Genomic DNA, 23,057 nt, shown 5'->3' with positions numbered 1-23,057 from the left:
ACCACTCACAGCCGGCCTCTCCACGCCCTCACGCCTGCAGGACAGGCTGTGTGGATGCATGGCCATCCCCGCCTCTCTCGCCAGGGCATATTCACAGCCCAGTGTCCCTCAGACATTCACCATCTAACTTTTCTTTGATTTTGTGACTGCCCTCACTTACTTCCTATTATCTGAACCACCTCCCCCGTCATGGACACACACCACTTCCCCATGAAGGTCTCCAGCATACTGTGGCAAAGGGCTCATTCCCTAGCCTCTCAGCTCCAGAGGCCTTTCTGAGACCTTCACTTTGAGACACCGAGGTGCCTGGAGTTGCTCCTTGGCTTCCCATGGCTCCTCCTCGCCATCATCCTCTTTTCAACTGAGCTGGGACGACACTGGGTATTGCTCCCTGCTGTTCTCAGACCTTTCTCCGGCGAGCCTGGTGACTTCACATGCCTCCCCCCACAGATGAACTGATGATAAACCTGTGCCCCCCACCATAGCCTCCCTCTCCTATGTTAGACCACTCTACAACCAGTCTAGAATAGCTCATCTCCTGGCCACCACGGGTGAGGCTTCCGAGACCCTGCTTCCAGCCTCCCGCTTGCAGGCCTCCTAGATAAGCTGCCAGATTCTCCCGATCCAGACTCTGGACCCAGAGCCACTGCGTCCTTGCTGCTGATTCTCACTGCCACCTTTCTGAGCACAAGACCTTACAACCGCCAGCCAGCAGGCCTGCAGCCGCCTCAGCTACCGTCTGCCGTTCAATTCAGCCTACACCACGCAGCTGGGTATGGAGTACTAATGTTCAAGTCTAGCTTCATTATTCGCCTGTCAAAAAACTTCTGGCCTCTAACTTCCTCCTGAATAATATCAAAACTTCTAAGCATAGCTTCCAAAGCCAACAGGATTTGACGCAATTTATCTTTTCAGACTTTGTACTCAACACCCAGGTACAACCTCTTTAACTGTTCTGAATTTCTTATTTTTTTAATTGAGACACAGAAAATTCCACCACCTAGTTCAGAGAATTAGAGTTAAAAGAAATGAATATGAAAATGTTTTGTATGCAACACAGTATCCAAATACAAAGTCTATAAATGAATCTAGATACAGACCTCACAAAAAATCAACTCAAAAGGGGTCACAGACTTAAGTGTAATGCAAAGTATAAAACTCCTAAATGATACCACAGGAAAAAATCATGGTAACTTTGAATATGGAGACAACTTTCTAGAGCAAAGTCATAACCCATGAAAGAAAGAATGGATAAGGTCTATTTCATTAAATTAAAAAAATATATTTACAAAAAACATCAAGAGAATGAAAAGGCAAGTCACAGACTGGGAGAAAGCATTTGTGAAAGACTGACTTGATGAAGATTGTTATCCAAAGCATGCAAAGAACTCTTATAACTCAGCAATAAGACAACCCAATTAAAAACTAAGCCCCAGATTTCACCAAACACCTCACCAAAGACACACATATGACAGGCCTATGAAAAGATGCTCCACGTGACAGGTCACCAAAGAGATGCAAATTAAAACAACATGAGCCCGTCACACACCTACCAGAAAGGTCCCAGTGCAGAGCAAAGTCCATGCTGAGAACGCAGGCAACAAGAACGCTCGGCAGTGCTGGTGGGAAGGGAGAGCAGGGCAGCCGCTTTAGAAGGCTGTGTGGTGATTTCTTCACAAACTAAACCTACATAAGATGCAGTGGTCACACTGCATGATTACCCACAGGGTTGAAAACACTGCCACAAAAACCTGCCCACAAACATTTGTAAGAGCTTTATTCAAAACTGACAAAACTTGAAAGGAACCAAGATGTCCTTTGGCAGGTGACCTGATTAACTGTAGTAATGGGTGCAGGCAAAGGAATATTAGCAAGTGCTGAAAAAGACATGAATATCAAGTCATGAAAAAACATGGGGGGCCTCAGACTGTATCACCCAGTGAAAGAGCCCATCTGAAAAGGCCACATACTGTGTGATCCCAATGACCAGACATTCCAGAAAGAACAGAACTATGGAGACGGTAAAAAGCTTTGTGGGCTGCCAGGGTTGCAGGAAGAAAAGGATGAACAAGCAGGACACAGGATTCTCAGGACGCTGAAAATATATGACGTTGTAATGGTGGACACATCATTACACATTTGCCAAGACCCACAAAATATGCAACACCCAGACTGAAGCCAAAAGTCTACTTCGAGTGATAATGGTAACCGAGGTAGTTCATCAGTTCTAGCAAGTGTACCACACTCGCGGGGCTGCCACGCATGTGTGAGGGCAGGGACACGTGGGAAGTCTCTGCCCCTTCCACTCACATCTGCTGTAACCGAGAAAGTTTATTAAAGTAAATATAAAACATAATAAGAAAGTGGTAGAAGAATTTGCAATTCAATCCCTGAATTCTCCGTCCCTTACTACTACAAGCTACCTGAAGGACAGAACCATATTTCATTAATCTTTGTGGTTCTAGCACCCATGCTGAGGGCACGGCAGATGCTTAATAAACGTATGCTGAAAGATTAATAGCTGGTACTTAATAAAAGTTAGTAAAAACTGGTCTAAGAGTTCACTGAGCCAACGCACGGTCAGTCAATACAAGTTTTAGCAACAAGATATCAAGTCCCCCAAGAACAGAGGAAATGGTTTTTCCTGAGTAACAAAGATTGCTTATATCTAGAGCTGACAGTTCCATTTTTTTCAGACAGAATTATTTTAAAACCTACAATGCCAATATGAATTAAAGTAAGTTTCAATAAAATCAATACAACTGCCAGTTTATCCAATATGGGCCAGGTTTACCAATGTGTGATTCTGACCACGTAACAGATTAAAATGAGATTTTTCTGGTAAGTCCTAAAAACAGACATGCTTGTTTAGGGATTTGTGTTAAAGAGACTTAAAGAATTTAAATGATTCTTTAATGATTTTAAATGATTCTTTAATGATTTTCTTCACAAAAGCCCTAAAACTGAAGAGTCCGAAGAGTCCACTAATAAACACATCTGTAAGCACATTTCACTTATGCTTACTATACATGCAAACAAAGCTTACAAGGCAAGATACAACCCAATCTTGTTTTTTTCCCTTACTTTTTAGAAAAAAGCAAAGAATCCAGTGCCAAATCAAATTAATGACATCATACATTAAAATACTACATTTTCTCTCCTGGGAATGGCCAAGCACCAGAAATAACTGGATGGAAAAAAGAACCTAAAGCACACACGTCCATGGGCATTGACAGCAATTTACTTATTGATATTCTCACAGGGTATTTTTAAGAGATCTCACAGGCAAGACAATTAAAACCTGTGGTCAGTGACACCAAAAAATCATGGACAGCAAATTCAGACCTAATTATTTGTCTATCATGAATGGTAAGATGTTGGGGAAGACCTAAAATTTAAAGATTTAAAGACATCTGGGAAAGTAAGAATTTAATATTCATCAAGAATATAATATTGATCCTCCCTGGTGGCGCAGCGGGTTAAAGCGCAGCACTAAGAAGCTAAAGCCACTTCTGCATGAGTTCAGTTCCTGCCTGCCCCAGAGGAGATCCACATGGCGTGGCAGAACTCTCCTGACCCGCCTGCTGCTCCCCTCAGCAGTGTACTTCGTTGATCTGCCTGTTCTGCTCCCCTCTCTGTCTCTGGTGAATCCTCTCACCCTCCACATTTCTGGCCTGTACCCCAGTTCCATATGAATAAATAAATAAATCTAAAAAAAAAAAAATTCAGATTTTCAGGTTTATCTTACCAGTTTTTGCCAGTGAAGAAATAATTATTTGAATGCCAATCAAACAATTCACAAATGTCCAAACATCAGCCCTGTAGATTTCAAAAGCTCTTCTCTACTTTAAAACCGAGCTTCTCTTTAGTACCCTTAGAATATGAAAATATATCACCAACAAGCATAGAATTTCCTTGGAACTTAAAAGTTCAGGTGGATTTCTATCCATCCTTTATTATCCATTGTTCTACAACAAATGTTTTTATTTTAGAATGTCATTCTAATATGTACTAACTAAAAGATGGAAGGCAGAAGACATTGAAAGTACCTACCTACCTCTGTAAGCACAAGAGATATTATTCCATAAAATAACTTGATAAAGACCCCAAAATATATTAAAATTCTGGCTACATGTTGCTTTTTTCTATTAAAAGCAGAATATTTATTTTTTCAAATCAGAATGAAAGAACATTGGAAATACAATTAATATTATTTCAGGTATATTAAAAACCTTGCTTGAGTGAAGACCCCAGTTGAATTAATCCCATATGCTTGATGAAAACAAAGAAAAGAAGGCACTTTCTCTGACAAGAAATAGACACTAAGCAACTCTTGGTTAGAAAGGACAGACACTAGTGTTTATGTGAGTCTCCTAAGGCAGGGACCCTTTTCCCGCAGGGCTTTCTGAAATATTGAGGAGTTTTCCATAAACAGTATTTATTCTTCCTACTAGATGTCAAAATGCCTTCTTTAATAACTTATCTGAGCTCTGTGTTGTGAGCTTAGAAATATCTATTGTGAGATAGTTACCCTATGCTGTCCATATGATTTAGATATAAAAATTTCTAAGCATCAGATTTTATAGCAACCTTGATTATGCCTTTGCCTTACAAAATAATAAAATTAATTTTCTAATTAGTACAGGGAATACTTTTATTGAATTTCAGTGTGAATTAGTTTATTTCACAGAAGATTATCACTGAACATACATCAGAAAGAACTAGAAAAACAATCAAGTTTATTATTTTCTGACAAATGTCAGTAAATAACACAAGCTCTTAAATACGACCTTCATCAAGGGTTTTTTGGTTGGGAATACATTATTACTTGGAAATAATTTAACTTGTTTAAAGCTGCAGTTATATAATCTGCAGATGTGGTGTAAGATCCTAGCAAGGCTCCCACTTTCGGACTGTGTGGCCGACACCACTCTGGGCATCCCACAAGCATTACAGTCCTTCACTTCCTCACCAGGCCCTTCTCCCCACTTTACAGTCAAACACAAATGAGCCTCAGAAACCTCAGGTAAAGGCATACGGCATTCAATAAACTCAAATCCATACTGAGTCCTAGGCCTGAACTCAGAATCTGAGTACCTATACTACACTCCTGCAGAACATTCCTCTGCCACTATCTTCGCCTTTTCATGTTAACTCTGCAAAACCCTTGGAAGTTACAAGTTAGTTAATCAAATATACGTTCTGAATCAAATAGTGAATTATGTTCAGTAATTTTCCATGTTTAACTTATTTGAGACATTTAATTTCTTTGAGAGTGTATGAAACAAATACATTGGACACCTCGAGTGAATAAAATATGCCATTGACATCCTCATTCCCATCCCAGGCTCCTAACAAAGACATCATTATACTTAAAGCAGAGGCACCGCAGGGCGCTCACTAATTGGCTGCCTACTAGCCTAAAGTGGCAAACACACCCCTCAGGAACCTACCAGGCAGGAAGACAGACAGGGAGCACAGCTCCAAGACTCCAACTAGAAAAGAAATGGTAAAATTACTAAGTACTTAGCTTGTAATAGTATAAGTCACTATTTACAAACTACTCCTTCAAAATGCCTCCAACCATTTCTAAATGAGTTTTCTTGCTATTTACTAAAATAACTGTCTACTTAACCACAGACTGAATGGTCAAGAGCAAGCTCTAGGCCCCGTCCTTGAAGCACTCCTGATTTCCAGCACACTGTGGTCTGTTCATGTGGTTCATTCTGTGTGCAATATGCCGTTGTGTATAACTCTCTGCTTAGCTGGTGTGGCTGGTAACACTTCAGCCCTCTACAAATCTTACCTTCAAGCCACCCCAGGAATAAGCATTTACACACATGCTTGTTAAAACAATTTTAAAGGTTGAATTTGAATTGTTTTACTTTTGAAAGTCAAGCTAATTCATACAAATGCTATTTAAGTGATATTAGCACTTTTAGTAGGGAGATTTCTAAGTTAAAATAAGTACATGAAATGCATAAAAGCAATTTTATTTGATGTGTGATATATCTAATATAAAAGTTACGTGTTACATTGTAACACACTTAGTACATTTACATATTATACTTATTCATTACAGATTATACTATATTACATGTAGCCATAGACCAGAAAGCAATAATCTATCCTTTAAATGTAAGTTCAAGAAGACAAATGCCAACTGTGTGGCTCCAACATTCTTAGAAACTATTATAAGGGAAATCATTAAAGTCCATTTCATAAACTAACTGCTTTAATGGCTGTTGCCAGCAACTATTTAAAACCCCCTAGCTGCAAGTAACACTACTACCATATAGTAAATATACAGAACCTATGTTTCAAAAGTTAAAGCTTTATTGCTATGGGGAAAAATAATACACATCACAGTGTGACTTGGTCACAAAGACCTAACAGTAAGTGTTCTCTACAAAGAAGCAGGAAGCTTGGAAAAGTGGAAGACACAGAGGGGTTAAGTAGAAAGTAAGTTATTTTCTTAGTGAGAAACTAACAAAAGGGGTTGTTTTTGCCAATAGAGACAAAACCACTGGTGACGATATAAACTCACTCTGAAGGCATAAATCCATAAGCAGTTACAAAAACTTGCACTCTTACATTCAAAGAAGCTTAAGGATGTTTACATATTCAAAAAAAAACTCTTGAGAACTGTTACTGTTTTGAAACTAATTTGCCTGTCTTGAAACAAAACATATTTACTATTACAAGTATCTAAAATAAGATAGTATATCTCATTTAAAAAAAAGACATCAGGACAGAAATGCCAAGTTTGACTCAGACTATAGTCTTGACATTGATACAATATAATTCTTACAACATAGTATGTCATTCCATTTAAGGCACCAGTGAAGATTCATCATTGGAACAACCCTCATTTCCTCTCTACCAATCTTTTATGGAGAGAGAGAGGGAGGAGAGGGCTCGAGTGGCTTATGGATTTTAGCCTAGAGAACACTTCTCAGAACTGTTCCTTTCTTTTCCATCCTCACAGCTATGTGACCTCCACCAGCTCTCCCCTCAACAATTACAACTTCCTAACTAGCTTCCCTCCTTCCCTCCACCTTCCCACTCCTGTCCCCAACCTCCAATACTTAAAAATGTGATGGTTCCTGGTGGTGCAGTGGGTTAAAGCACTGCACTGAGAAGCTAAAGCCACTTCCTCATGAGTTGGATTCCCACCTGCCCCAGAGGAGACCACATGGCGCGGCAGACTTCTCCTGACCTGCCCACTGCTCCCCTCAGCAGTATACTTCATCAATCTGCCTGTTCTGCACCTCACTCTGGCTCTGGTGAAGCCTCTCAATGCCCCCTGAGCCTCTGGCCTGTACCCCAGTTCTGTATGTATAAATAAATCTTTAAAAAAAAAATCATTATAAAAAAAAGTGATGGGTGACCAGTCCCTAGCATGTTATTCTGACCTAATGTTTATATGCCTCTTTTGTAAGCTCTAAGAGCCAGATTTTTATCTTAGTACCTTCTGATTTCCTTACATACAGTAAGTATTCCAAAAATAACAAAAAGGAAAATATCATTTGATCATCAGATCTGATATCTGGGAAAAAATCATCTTGGTGTGCTGGATGGCCACATAGAGAAGGCAATGGAATGAATTAAAAGAATTGCAAAGGTTTTATATTCTTTAGTGAATCAGACTTTTATTTTAAAAAAGTTTGCTGAATGCAGGAATTTTTTAATCAAAACTCAACTCAGGTCTCAACAATTTCATGGCTACATAGAAAATAAATGGGCCAAATATTTAAAATTGGTAACATCACACAAACAGACTCACAAGTAGCACAGGAGTAACCAGAGGGACCAGTGTACCAGCCGGGGAAGGCAATAGCGTGGGCCGAGTCCTGATGGCATTGCAGTGAATAAAGGGACCACCGCTAATTTGGAATGGCCAGTTTTACAGGCCACAGGTTAAAAAGAAAAATAATAGTGTTTTAAACAATTAGAATCATAAAATGTATGTCTTTCAAATGCATTTTTCTCAAAATATACATTTATTAATGGCAATTAGTAAAGACTGTTACTCTACTGAGAGCAAGTTTCCTTGCTACTTGGTTTTACAAAGAAATAATCCTCTCCTATCTATCTTCAAAGTTAAGCAAAAAATGTAAATATTGACTTACAGAAATTAGTGCACTCGAGTCAGTGGTATATAATCTTAATACTCTCCTATCTGGAACCTCAAGAGGACTTACATACCCCATCTTGTATTCGATCATATCACAACAACCTGTTCTCTTTAACTATTGGACTCGCTATGTGTTATCCTGTGTCCAGTGCCTAAGAGCTCGTTAATTACCTAAACTATATCTCCATAGGTCTTGTTAATTACCCGTCTCCTGTCTCAGAGGACCTTGTTAATAACTTGTACAGTCTCTCTAAAGAGGTCCTAACAACACATTAAAATTAAAGATGCTTTTCTTTTAGCACCTGTCAAGTGCTGTAAATTGAGAAATTTTCACATCAGTTTATTAGCCTACAGTAGTTTTTCTGAATTTTTTTTTTGGGGGGGGGGCTTGTTTTCTTCTCTCATAGAATCTCTCTACATCTCAATCTCTCGGCTCAAAATAAAAAACAACAACTTAGGAAAATTTGTCTTTTTTTTATTACAGAGCTTTTTTTGTTTTCAATTTTGAAGTCTATAAATATCAATTTGCATTAGTGACTGAGCAAAAGGGTGGCATGGTTGGTATCTGCAAATTAACCCATTGGGAGATACACCAATTAATGAGAGCTATTATAATGAGTATTAGGATGACAAAGGGTAAAAAAGTTTCAAGTAGTATCTGGGGAGTTAAGCCTAAAAGTTCTAGTTAGTGTTAAGGGAACTAATCACACTACATATTCCATGTTCCCAGTTACTGTTCCACTAGATACAGTCTGTAAGTCCCTGGGAACTAATCGATTAATGGCTCCAAAAATCATCTCAAAAGTTTTTGTTTTCTGTTTCTTACCTGTGTAAGAAATTTAGATCCTGCTAAAATAACAGGCAATTTATTTTTAATCTTAGATACATATAAACAAAAAAATAAATATCGCTATTAAAATCACCCGCACCCATTTTAACATTTATTATGCCAAAGAAAGAGCTTTAAACTTGTACAGCAAGAAAACTGTCCACACAGGGCATTTAAAACTATGACTAGAACCTTTTCTTTAAACCTTTTGTTTAAGATAACTTTTAAAAATCAAAATGTAAGCTTACAATAAACACTATCAATTTTTATGAACAAGGTATACAATTCATAAGTCATGGTTTATAGGCCCATAGTGATTTGTGAAAATCAGAACCACAATTAGACATTCCAGGTAGCCACTTTTTTTGTAGTTTCTACAGAAGGTGCGATACCACTATAGACAAGAATTGACTGGTTAAGGAAGGCGGGAAAGAAGGAAGAAGGTCAACTTGATCCCCCAAGTCGAAGGTGTGCTGACAGGCAGTTATAAAATTTCAGTGATTTGAATATGAGGTTTTGATCTTATGTACATGGTATCTGTACCACCCAAAACCCAGAACTACCTGGCCTAAGTTCACCAGCTGACCAGTCAATGGGCTGCTCCCCAGCAAACACTGTAAATGAAAATATTGGCAGCCACGTTCTAATAAAATCAGTTAACACTAGAAGAATTCTATAAACATACCATCAAGTCACTACAGATAATGCAGAGTGTGCCCCACTGTTCTGACAACTACAGAATGAAGGGGCGGTGTGGTCTTTGTTGCAAGTCACAAATAGGATGTTTTCAAAACAAATTTCTCTGGTTAAAATATCTCCCCCTTTGGGGCCTCCCTGATGGTGCTAAGGGTTAAGCACAGCACTGTGAAGCTATCTGCTGCCACTGCAGCAGGAGTTGGACATCTGGCCAGGGAGTGACCCACAGGGCACAGCAGACCTCCTGTCTTGCCTGCTGCTCCCCTCAGCAGTGGATTTCAGTGTATCTGCCTGTTCTGCTCCCCACTCTGCCTCTGGTGAATCCTCTCACACCCCCACACCTCTGGCCTGCACCCCAGTTCTTGTATGCATAAATAAATCTTATTTGAAAAATCTCCCTAAAGCTCATTTTTAATGAACTGCCCTTCTCACATCAAACATTAGCTCATCATATAGAACATGCTTACACTGCTAGTAATATATTTTTAAATTTTAGAATAAGTAAATAGACAATACATTCTTTCCTTATTTTAATGAATTTCCTTAGGAGGACTTTTTCAGTCTGCAAGTCTTCTATGCAAATAGAATAGGTATCAGAGTTTCTCTTCGATTTACTGGAAAGAACATACAAATCAGTTGCTCTTTCCGCCGGTGCTCATCACCACTAATGCCGAGGTTTTACCTGAATCCTGAGAAACCGACAGGCACATGTGTCCAGTCTTCAGTGCCCACTGCGACTCTGCCGCGCCTGGGTTATTCTGCCAAACCTTACTCCTCACTAGATGTTTCAGCCACACTCACCACCTTACTGTGCCCCCTGACTTCAGGCCTATAAGTAAATGATGTCACTAGGCTGCCCATTCAACTATGCAAAATTTAGATCAGTAAGTTTTAAACTTAACAGAACTTTTTAAAATGCTGATGTTTATTTCAGGACCCATTCACCAAAGGTTTTAATTCAGGCTGTGGTGAGACCAACAAACTATCGTTTTAAAAAATCCCTAGGAGCCCTTGATCAGCACTGGGGACACACTGATCTAAGTGTTGAGGGACACCCACAAAGGAAGAGTTGATTCAGCACAGCTGTTAACATATATAGACTACTTAGGGAAACTAAGAGTAGACACATAAACATGCAGCCGCTCTGTTCTATACTAGCAGAGACTGAAAGAAGGGACACATCATGTTATTGACCAAGAAAGAATGAATGCAAGTGCTTGGTGTCAATGAGCGGAAGCACGGGCTATTCGCAAATCAGTCAAGAGCGTACTCCACAGCTGAGCCAAGAAATGCGGTTGGCAACGCTTGCAAGGGCCTCCAATAAAGAGAAGCAGTGGGAAAATTAACTGATCAGATTGATGAGGAAAAGTAAAAGAAAAGTTGCACCGTTAAGAAAATACTAGAATAAACCCTGAAAATTAGAAAAAGTAGAAAGAAGAATTTACATTTGGTCTTGATCATCAGTGGTTTTTAAGTTTTGGTTTTGAACGAGGCTTTCTTAAACAGAATAAAAGGTATTATGTATATGGTCCAAGTGACCTAAATGTTTAATAACAATGCTAAGTTCTCATAAATAAATGTAGAAAGTACAATGGTTCTAATTCAATCAGGAATTCCCGGGTAGGTGGTCTGCCTCGTGCGCTCAGAACAAAGGCTTCTTGTCCTTCTCAGGAGTCTCCATTCAGCTAAAAGACAGTTGCTTCAGTAAACCATTTCTGTGTAAGGCCAAATTAGCTTTGGTTTTGCAGACCATCCAGCCTCGACTCTACCACTACAGCACAAAAGCAGCCACAAACAAAAGGGTATCCTGCGTTCGAATCAAATATTTACAAAAACTGGCAGCCAGCTACATTAGGTCCACACGCTAGTCAGCCTGGTCTGGAGCAAGAGGCCACATGCGGGCAGACGTGGAAGCTGTTGCTTCAGGGTCACACCTGGAAGTAGGGTACACCTCTACCATTAGCTCTTTGGTACGTTCACTCTTGGTCACGTGTCCTCACTTAACTGGAGGCCCTAGCTGTGCATACTGTAAAAAGAAATCTAGAATCTGGAAGCCCTTACCCCCATTTCCAACGTCCAGTGGAAAACCAGCCCAGTGTTACCCAAGACTTGAAAACGATCTAGAACACATCCTCTATGCTTATTTTGTAAAATTATTTACTGTTGATGCAAAAAAAGCACGACATAACAACTTGCTGGGTTAACTATACAGCAAACTGATAATGATAAAATACCTATGATTGGCCCTCCCTGGTGGCGCAGCGGGTTAAAGCACAGCACTGAGAAGCTAAAGCCACTTCCGCATGAGTTCGATCCCCGCCTGCCCCGGAGGTGACCACAGAGCGCGGCAGACCTCTCCTGACCCGCCCGCTGCTCTCCTCAGCAGTGTACTTCGTCGATCTGCCTGTTCTGCTCCCCACTCTGTCTCTGGTGAAGCCTCTCGCCGCCCCTGAGCCCCTGGCCTGTACCCCAGTTCTGTATGAACAAATAAATAAATCTTTAAAAAAAAAAAAAAAACCTATAATTTGTAATTAAAAATCAAGAGTAGCAGCAAACTCAAAACGCAAACAGTTCAATACCAAAAAGCAACCAAACATTTTCCTGAAAATTACAAGAATTACACAATATTCTCTCTTTTTAGAACCGGGCCCACTGTATTTATACTCCCAAGCCCTAGTGCAGTTTTCTCTGGGTCCTAGTTGAACTCTATTTTTCACAGGCTGCACAAAGCTGGGGCAGTAGTCTGATCCACCATGAGGCCTGGAGATAAGGATGACTGGAAAGGGCTCACACTTTTTCCCTGTTGCATGGTGCCGGCAGTCACATGTGACATCACAAGAAGAAAGGAACATGGTTCCTGAGTGACTACGTCTCCCATCTCAATAAATTAAGACTATGACAAGGAGCAATAAATTTTTACATGACAAGCCACTGAGATCTTAAGTTGTTTATTACAATAGTTAACTAACACAGAAAAATATGCTATTTAGGGTATAAATATTAAATGGTATAGTTCTTTACAAAACATATTTAGATTTTCAACAATTCTTAGTTGGACATAAAAAATGTACACGTCGACCTTTCTGAATCTGTTTTCCAGTCTTCCAGAGAGATCTTCACAGTCCATACTAGGCTTGAAGCAGGAGGCCAGTGGGCTGAAAGCAGCACGTTCGGAAACTTGTCTGCTACACTGCGGTCTCAAACAATGTTTTTCTGACCATCTATCACCTCCAGCACCAAGCTGGAAACCAAGGGCAGAGAAGTGAATGAAATGCCAGCCCTGCCCTCCCGATGCACATGGTCATGGGAGAGTAAAAGGCAGCTGAGCCATGAGTGAATGGTGCCAGGGGCACAAAAAGACTGGGAAGAAAATGCTGCCCCAAAGGGACCTCTCCTGCAGTGGAGGAAAGGCTCCACGCAGAGGGGTGGGCAAGAGGAAGGGGACTGTAGAGTGCAAAGTGTGGAGAAAAGTATCTCAAAGAGCCCTGTTCTTCGCTGAAGCAACCCAACAAAAACCATAACTCATTTCCTCTACTGGTTTACGTAAGACCAGAGGACCTGTTCCAAAAACAGAAGCAACAGCAGTATTTTTTATGATTTAGTTTCTTCGGGTGGACTTCACACACATTAAAAAATTAAAACTCACTTTTAATAAAGTATTCCTTAGTACTTAGTATTTTTTGGCATAAAGACAATTCTCTAGCTTAATCGCACATTCTTCCCTCAGAGGGCGACAATCTGGTTCCTGTGCACCTGCAGCCCCAGGTGAGCCAGTTCACGCACAGACAACAAAATCAGTTCCCAGCTTACATTTCAGCCTTGACTTTGCTCAGCATTCTCACAGACTACTGGCCCAAGAGTCAGGACACATGGTAAAGAGATCTATTTATCATGACTGGAAGAAAAACAATGTATAGCATGTGTCCTAATGATGTGAGTCTCAAGCTTCGAAAGTGCATTTGGTTTGGCTGTTAATGTCAGAAATCTAAGGTGTCCCATAAAAGCGAGGGTGAGAATCAGGAGAGTAGAAATGCACTGTTACCAGACTAGATACCCTCCATTATCGCCTTTCAAATTCACAAGACAGTGTTTTCCAAAAGTGAACTGCACTCCCCTCCTAGATCTCTTATATACAATACTTCTTTCTGTATGACTAATTAGAGCTACTTTTTACTGCAAATGTCTGACATTTACCACAAAGATGGTATGATACACAAAAAGGGAGCATAACTTCCCAGGAATCTAAATATGTTTCTGTCCTTCTATCTTGCATCTCATGATTAAAAGGGAGTCTTAAATTAAAAAGCCCGTTTTTTATGCAACCATGAAATAGTTCTAAATAAATGAAATAGTTCTAATTTTGATAGAGTATTAATATTGAAATTACCCAAAACCAAACCACCCTGAATCTGGCAAAACATCACACTCACTACTCAGGGCAGTCTAATATATACATATATATATATGTATATATATGTATGTATATATATATATATATATATAGCCCATGTACACACTGATTAAAGACCTGAAACATTTATTTTTCATATCATGCTACAATTCAGCAACAGCATTTTCTTTCATGGTTTCTTGCTTTCCTTTGGGCAACAGTGTTAAAGCCAATCTGTAAGCTACCTCTGAGTTTGCAATCTTCAAAAAAAGTTCACTAAAAACAAATAAATTTCTACTTACCTCTGTGACTTAGGGCTTAAAAATGCAAAATGTGAAGTACACTATGTAAAATATTAAAAAAATGGAAATAGTGCATCCAAACTATGGATTTTTCAATAAAATGTTAGTACCAGATGATAAAAACGTGTTTCTTTGGCACGTAGTCTGTTAAGAAAATTGAACATTTCTAAAGCCATAGCAAATACCCACTGACAAAAAAAAAATACACACTTCCCTCTGAAAAATGTAAATGCGTGTTTTAACATGTCATTAGGAAATTAGAAGAGAGGTGGGAGAGCCCAGCTAAAAGGATAATTTTTAATGTAATCTGTTTATAGTGGGGAAAAAACAAAGCACTGTTTTGAACAAAAGATGACATGACACCTTGCAACAATATTAACAGCAGTCAGCATCTATGAGTTCCCTGTGGGGTCACCCAGTCCTGTCAAGGGGGGCTATTATTGGCCTTGTTTCCAAGATGGAGTTTCAGAGGGCTAGAGCCAGAGCCACCAGGCCAGGAGTCCCACATCAGATCTGCACACTGTACATTAATGCCTGGAGGAAACCTGGAGTACCAAGGCAAGCTTCTGACCACCCTCTTCTGTAAGTCCTTGAAATTCTAATAAATGTTGACACCTACTTCTCTGCTTGAGGTTTCCTTACTCAACTATTCCACCTTCCACTTCTACAAAGTCCATAATTTTAATGAAATGTGCATAGCTCCTATTTGTACTAAAGGAATAAGAAACATACCATAACAAAAACACTCAGGTTTTAAAAATCTAACCTTTATCATGATAATGATTATGCCTATAAATCACCACACAATCTTCAATATACTTAGAGGAGCCACAAGGGTCACTGAATTCCAATAAACATTCACATAAAGAAACAACATACTTCCAAATAGTCATTTAATAAGGATAGTTACCACCTCCCAAACCACTGATACTGAAGTGAACCTGGCATTCTACAGCTGTTTATGGGCCACTACTGGTGCACTGGTCTACAAACTAATCCCCGGAAAAATCACATCTAGAAACAACATATTACCTAAATTTCTGGTTTGAATGAACACCCACTAGCGGGTCATGCTCACGTCTCACTGAAAACTATGCTGAAAACTCTCCATTAGTTCAGTGTGTTTCTAGTTGGCCTTAAGTAGCAACAGACTAGGGTAGGGATTGAGAATCTTTTACCCTTCTAGATCAATTCCAAGAATGTATACAATGTTGCCAAGCACCATAATTAATTATAAAAATAAGAACTTTTCCTTTCAAGTAAAATAAAAGGAATTCAAAAGTCAAATGTTTAAAGGAGGGATCTCCTTTAAATGTTTCCAAAACAGCAGAGGGTTAAGCTTACCTTGAAGATGGTATTATATTTGAAGCCCTGAATTTTGTTGTAAACGGATTAGTTGACTCATAATCAAAATAGCCCTGACGACTTTCACTAAATGCATTGGGCGACTTCAAGTCACATGGGCTATCCGATCCCCCACTGTTAAGTCTATCAGATCTCCGGCTATCTTTTTTTCCAGTCACTCTTTCAAAGAGGCTGACTTTCTCCCTTTTCTCTCTTTTACTTTCTTTCCTTACTTCAATTGGTTTTGAAAATAAATTCATGCCGCTGTCCCATGATTCAGTGCTTTCTTCAAATGGGTTTTTCTTCCTTGGCAGTGTTGCAAATTTTTGGGGTAATGAAGCAGTCACATTTGTAAATGGGTCGTTTTGTCTTCCAAAAGAGGGTTCACCTTCATCCACATTGCTGTCAGGTTGGTTCATTTTAGAAGTATCAAAGCTTAATGTTCTTCTGTGTGGTGATTTGAGACTTCCTGCAAACAATTTTGTAGTTAGTACATAATCAGTGACACATTACATCACACTATTTGACACATTTTGTGTGCATACTGCTGCTTTTAGAATGAGAGCAATTAGCTATTTAAAGGTATTAACCTGTAAAATAATCAAAGAAAACAATCTTAAGATGCTAAGGTATAGGTGTCTGAAGTATGTAGGTTATTAACAATACATTGTGAGACAATCAGTAATTTATTCAGCTCATAAAAACCATGTCAGTTATAATATCACTGCTTCGCGTGATAATGCTATAAATTCTCAGATATTTTTTCATCAGCAGCATTAAATTTACTTTTACTTCTGAAAATAAAAGGTTTTTTCTAGGAATGTTCTGATGGGATGGTATATTCATTTGTGCATCAGAATTTTGAGAGAGAAGAAATAGCTGTTTTTTTTAATAAAAAAAAAAGGCAGTAAAGCCACAAAGAAGACTAGGCCTCTTTTTTATTATCATTTAACAATTTAAATACAATTCGGGATGCAGACAAGTTCCACCACCAATGGGTTTGCCATTTTGGAATATAGCAGGCAATCAAGAAATAGATGAGCACGTTTTGAAAATACAACCAGGCACAGCAATTTTTATTTCCTAACTCTGCAAGTTAAACTTCAGAAACGACAAGGGTAGCTCAGACTACTGACAATACAACCAGAAAGAAAGTGTCACTTACCACCTTCTGGAACTGCTCCAAAGGAATCGATCTGGCGGCCCAGAAGATGTGTTTGACCAATGACGCCAGACTTCAGTTTCTCAGAAGACATGTGGGCCCCAGTTAAATCAGACATTGAATGTGCTGATGAGAGTCGCTGAGGACCCAAAAGGAAAGGCTTTTTTGGTTTGGATTTCATTTGTATTTCACCACTTGAAAATTCAGTATTGGCATCAGGTATGTGAGAACTTGGAATGATTGCTGAAGACGTATCAGAAAATGTTCCATCGTTTTTTCTGCCTTTCATCTTATCTTTTAATTTTGCAAAAGGAGATCTTGTCTTGTCCTTCATGGATAAGTCAAACATGCTTGCTGTCATATTGTTCCTCATAAATTGAATGTTGACCTTTATCTCACCCCTGTTTTTGGCTCTTTTTCCTTGTTTGGACTCTAATCTAAACCACCTTTAAGAGAAGGAAAAAATAGGCTGTAACATGTAATGATGAGAGGATATTAAGCTTTGTTATATACAAATAGCTACTTTGAAAAACTACTATTCTACACATCAAGGCAATGCAAGACTGGCTCAGAACTCATCAGCCAGGCACTCTGGTTTTATTCATCGCTTAATTTACAAAGCTGAGTACTCTCTCTGCGATGTGACATACACTGAAAGAACAGGTCTTCCACATGTTGGAAAGGTCTTTAGATAATCTTTTATCGCATGACTTGAAAATCAACCCGAGAAATTCTTATCAACAATAATATCTCCATCTGGGGTAGATCTTGTTAGTGGCCTAACAACGTATTTTAACATTAAATATTTCAGAGGCTGAAAGAATTCACTACCATAATCTATTTTTGAGTCCTAGAAGAAGATGATCACAAATAATGACCACATGTTAATGAAATAAGAAATATTTAGTCCCTAGCCCAAAATATTTCTCCTGTGAAAATTATTAAAAGAATTTTATTAATATTGGAGACTACCACATGTAGTTCTCTAACCATGAAAGCTGCAAGAATGTAACTGAGGTTCATATAAAACAGATCAAGGACATTTCCTGAATGAAACATGCAAAATACGCAAAGTGCAAGAAGAGACACACAATGATGAATAAAACGCATAAATGCTTCCTGTTAGAAACTATCTGCTTCATTTACTATTGCTACCGGACAATACCACATAAAAAATATTCAATTGATTTTAGTCAATCCATGTGTGACATGCCCATTTTTAAAAGATGTCTAAAGCCGTAAAGTTTATTTTGGTTTTATTTATTTTTATCCAAGAGAAATTCTCCAGTTGACAGTGTCACAAGTGGTCAGTCACAGGACAAACAGCCCAAACTGCAAAACCAAGCCTGGACCACCGAGTTTTGACGTTTTCACATTACTTGACAATGAGGCATAATTTCTTTCCTACAGACAGGTTATTGTTACAGTAGAGCGCTAATCAAGCGCAGCAAGTTTTCTTAGCTACACAGGAATCCCAGTCTAATTTTACATTGGTTATTTCTCTGGCTGTTAGCAAAAGGATGTGCCAGAAACGTGCATTTACAATACACCAAGTAGAAGACTGGTGTACATGCCTTTCCAGGCAGGAGAGAAACTGGCACACAATCACGTACCAGCTATATCCTAACCGGTAACACACTGCAGGTATTTTCTTAAATTCTTGGAGCAATTCAAGCAACTTTTCAAAACAGAATAATGTATAATAGAGCGCATTAACCTGAGACCCTGAACTGAAAAAATCCCTCAATGAGACAAATAGTGAAATTTGAAGACATGGGAACTAAAAATAAGAAGTGGCAACAATAAACTCCATGGAACAGTTTATTAAATCTGCAGGGAGACAATATTAAGAGAATTGCTCATAGCCAAACTTACGTAATTGTGACACTGATAATGGAAAAGCTTGGAAATGAAAGAGCTTCACACCAGTTATTATTAACTCAATTTTGGAAAAAGGTTACTTTCAATGGGGAGGAAATACTTCGCATGATGGTACATACACTCTGCAAAAATTATCAAACAAAACAAAAACCCAAGCACACAGAATCCTATATGCATGACAAATCAAAGCAAATGTTTGGAAAAAATTTAGCCAACAGCCAATAAGTGGAAGGGGGTGTAGATAATCAAAACTCAGAATTTTAAAGGTAAAACCAAATAAATCATTTACTTTAACAATCTCAAGTCATAGATAAGGAAATTGAAGAACAGAGAATAGTAACTTCCCCAAGTCAGATTAAAGTCAATAAGGAAAACAAATTCAAATTGATGGGTAACATCTGCATGAAAGTAGTTCTTTCATACTTGACGAAGCACATATGCTAATAAGGCTAAACAAAGCACAACTGCGGGTCTTCAGGACACTATTTCTCAGGAGAAGGGAGGACCAAACTGGCAGTGTGGTTTTCCATTGCTAGAGTACAAACTCCTTGAAGGCAGTTTGCCTCGCAAGAAATAAGCATTTATTAAACTCCTGTCTCTAGAAGTATATTCTTAAAACCACCAAGTTACAACTCTATTACTGTGTATGTGCCACACTACTTTTTTTTTGGTAAGAACACTAAAGACTCCCGAGAGCTTTCAGGAGTAACTGCAAGTCAGTGTCAGAATACAAACTGTAACTAGAGCATTTCCCACCCCTCTCCCCCAAAGAAAAACCACAAAGAACTTTAACAAATGTACTCATTTAAAATACTGGCATGTAAATAACTTTCACTGCTCTATTTGAAAATGATATAGTAAGGAAGTCTTAACGAGACCTTCAAGAATCATTCCAGAGATAGCACTTGTTTTCCCAGGCTTCAAAAAGATAAAATGAAGACATAGCATTTGAAGCTTAGAGGATTAATGCTGACTTTTTTTTTTTTTTTCACCTCTGGCGTGCTGGATTTAAACTGTACATGGCCTCTGTTCAATTTTTAGTGGGCACAGGTCCATGTTCAAAACCACCACACATGTGGGAACTATTCCCAAGCAATTGGTGCTGTGTGGTCAGAAATGGGACAAGATTGGCAGTGAGGGTGCCAGAGGCCAGGACGCAGGTGCACGCAAGGATGCACACACAGGTCTTAAACGCTGCATGTGTTGGAGTCATACCTAACTCCAGGGACTCTGATGTTATTACTTTTCATGAGCATTTAAAAAAAAAAAAAAATCACCCACTTATGTGGTAAAAAAAAAAATCAATAGATATTACATAACAGCACGAACGATTTTACCATTCTATTATTAAACACCGTATTAGTCCCTTAAATCTCCTGCCAGAACCAACCCAGACACCCATTAAAGTGGGAGATACAGAAGTTCTCTTTCCATGCAGCATTCAAAGTGCTCTGGCCTCAGGTCCTCCCCCTCACCTCTCCAGTTAAATGGGGGTGGGAGAGGAGACATAAGCATTTCATTTCAAGGGACAAACATAGGTAAGATATCAGTTTTAGTTGTCACACTTCTTCACCTGTCATAACACAACTGGAAAACAAGCTGTAAATACTTGTCCTCGGTGTCAAAAGTAAAAAGCGTCACACCCAGCAGTTTCCCGGGACTTCAAAATCAGCTGGCAGCCTTCCTGGCCCATACCAGTTTTCTACAAAGCACTTGGGAATATGCTGACAAGGTGCAGCGCTGTGCAGAATATTAAATATCTTTCTTGCAATACACCGGTGGCTCAAGTCTGTCTCTTAAAGTACCACATGTACAGCTGTACTGGAAAAGGAAACTATTAAATATATTAAAAAACGAGGAATATTACCAATAAAGATATCTCATCAACTATGTGGTCCCCATTTATCCACAAAGAAGAAAATGGTAGGGATTTAATAACACAGGAAAATCACTTTGAATGCAATAACATCACCAGTCCTGCTGATAATATTTAAAAGCATTCCCCCCCAAAAAAGGTTTAATCAATTGTAGATAGTAGCCAATAGAACCCTCCAGTAGAGAAACTACACTATTAGTATGTTGCTTAAAGCCAAATTTATTGCAAGTGTGATGCTGCCAAAGTCAGGGAGTAAAACAAAAACAAACTTTACAAGCTGACCTCATCCTTAGACTCTTTGGGGTCACAGTGGGGCCTACTTTCACTCTAGAAGTTTGCATTTCAGAGGCCTGGAAATATCATCCACTCACATTAAAAGAATTGCAGACACAGTATGAAATCTGAAGTTACAATATACTTCAAAGTACACACTTAAAACATTGTGTATTAACTTTACCCAAAGTTATTAATTTCAAATAAAATAATTGGTATTTACCAATTTTTTTATTGTAAGTTTTGGTGAAGAACTCCTCAGAGGAAACCAAATGTCACTTTGTAAGTACCAAACAGTTCTATTAAAATGACTGATATATATATTTAGCTTCACATTTCTTTAAACCTTTTTCTCCATTTTATAGTGACATTTTCTCAGTTAGTTTAAATATTTACTATTTTTCCACTTACAGTCCTAGTATTAATCTCACTACTCTTTTATCTTAACATATATTAAGTCTTACATAAAGACCTAATGAAAAAAACTCATGAAAACAAAAACTCCAAGAGAAGCTTGTAGGAAGATCTATAAAGAAATTAACATTAAAGGTACCGCAGACACAGTATGAAATTTGAAGTTACAATACACTTCAAAGTTTACAGTTCATAAAATCAACTTATAGTTCTCTCCATACTTCCATCCATCTCAGACTAGAAATAACATAACTTTAAAGAAGTGAGAACATAGTATTTTTTATCTCTGAAAACACTTTCTTCAATTAGAGACATAATGATCTAGTGTTAATTTATGTCATGATTTTTTAAAATTAGAATGTATCTAGTTTAAGCTTGAAAGTCATTGCAAAGGTTGCATTTCCTGGAAAATGTCAGGAAATCATTTCATCACAGGAGTTTAATCACTGTCTCTAACAACATTTTTTATGGTCTACACATACTGGTTTTGCAAGAACCATTCTGAAATAATACACTAGTATTATATATATAATGACTATTCAAAGGAAAAAGTGTATTCATGGTTGAGGATGTCTGTACACACTTTCAAAACTTTTACCCTCCATCAAGTCATACTGTCCCTAAAAAATGGTTGAGCTACCATGCCGCCAACTGTGGTTGTAATGCTGAAATGAAACAGTGAGTTCTAAATTTCGAAACTTATCTTTGGACAGCTTCAGAGTTCAACACACATATACATGTGGCATCGCGTGGGAGATTTAATTTTCTGAAAATATGGGACCAATCGACATGGATGTCCTTTTATTTGGTCAGCACTGTGATCCAGCCCTTACAGTAGAGAAAGAATGTTAATTTATGTAAAATCCAGTGCCAAATACTCAATTATTTAACGAGTTTACCTCAAACAGAATGAAAGAGTAATGGATCGCTAATGACTGCAGTTAAAAATGTGAACTATTTTTCTCCAGATTCATGCAGAGATGGTGCTTAAAACTGGGTCACCTTTCAGTCCAAACACCAACGCCCCAGGTGTACAAATTATTCCCAAGAACAGAAAACCCATCAGTTAAGTTATAGGTAAGCGCCCCCAAATTCGAAATAAACGCCGGAACTTACTCTGTTTTCCTTCTCTGTTTGTCCTCAAAGATGTCATTGAGATTGATTGCCACCTGCCCTAAAAACTTATCCAGGCCCACCAGGGACCTGTGCATCACTATGAGGAAAAGAATGTATTTCTCTGGGTTGCCCTGCATTAGCAGTCCCGGGAGCTCAAAAGAGGCCTCTTCCTTCCAGACAGGCTCAAGGGTTTTCTCGGCCACAGAGGTGGAGTACTTTTCCTTGCCCAGCTGAATTATAGTGTACGTGTCATTGGTGCCACTTTTGCCTTTTGCCCTCAGATCTTTGGCTTGGAGCACAGTGACCTGCACGTGGGTCGGAAACCACTTCTGGGCTTGCTCGGACAGCATCTTTCCCGTCCTGCTCTCCGCACCCAGCTCCCCAGCGCCGGCCGAGCCCCTCCAGGGGGCGGGGAGCCTAGAGCCTTAATCCCTGCATCCTAAGGGCACTTGGCTGAGACGGGCAAACTCAGGCGACCCAACTTCCCGAGGACGAGGTCAAGACGCCCCACTGGGGCAGCCCGGCGGCACGGCCGACGGTGGGGGGGTCCCCTTCGTCCGGAGCAGCACAGGGGCCCACCATCACCCGGCCGCGCCGTCCAGGCCTCCCGCTGGGCCCCGCGCTGGCGTCCGCAGCT

The 23,057-nt window shown here is 39.1% G+C and overlaps 1 protein-coding gene across 1 annotated transcript in view; it reads right to left on the bottom strand.

Moving 5' to 3' along the window:
- RAB11FIP2 (RAB11 family interacting protein 2 (class I)) overlaps positions 1-23,041 on the bottom strand; it is a 38,628-nt gene extending 15,587 nt beyond the window's left edge. Inside the window, exons 1-3 of the mRNA XM_012723873.1 lie at positions 22,421-23,041; positions 16,864-17,306; positions 15,699-16,167 (exon numbers count right to left, since the gene is read on the bottom strand). Of these exons, the coding sequence (XP_012579327.1) occupies positions 15,699-16,167; positions 16,864-17,306; positions 22,421-22,770 (1,262 nt within the window). The 5' untranslated portion in view covers positions 22,771-23,041. The remainder of the gene's footprint in view (positions 1-15,698; positions 16,168-16,863; positions 17,307-22,420) is intronic.
- Between the last annotated feature and the right edge of the window lie 16 nt (positions 23,042-23,057).

Source organism: Condylura cristata, unplaced genomic scaffold, assembly GCF_000260355.1.
Source record: "Condylura cristata isolate star-nosed mole 26May11 unplaced genomic scaffold, ConCri1.0 scaffold00011, whole genome shotgun sequence".
In the NCBI taxonomy this organism is placed as follows: domain Eukaryota; kingdom Metazoa; phylum Chordata; class Mammalia; order Eulipotyphla; family Talpidae; genus Condylura; species Condylura cristata.
This window is presented reverse-complemented; position numbering and strand designations above follow the sequence as displayed.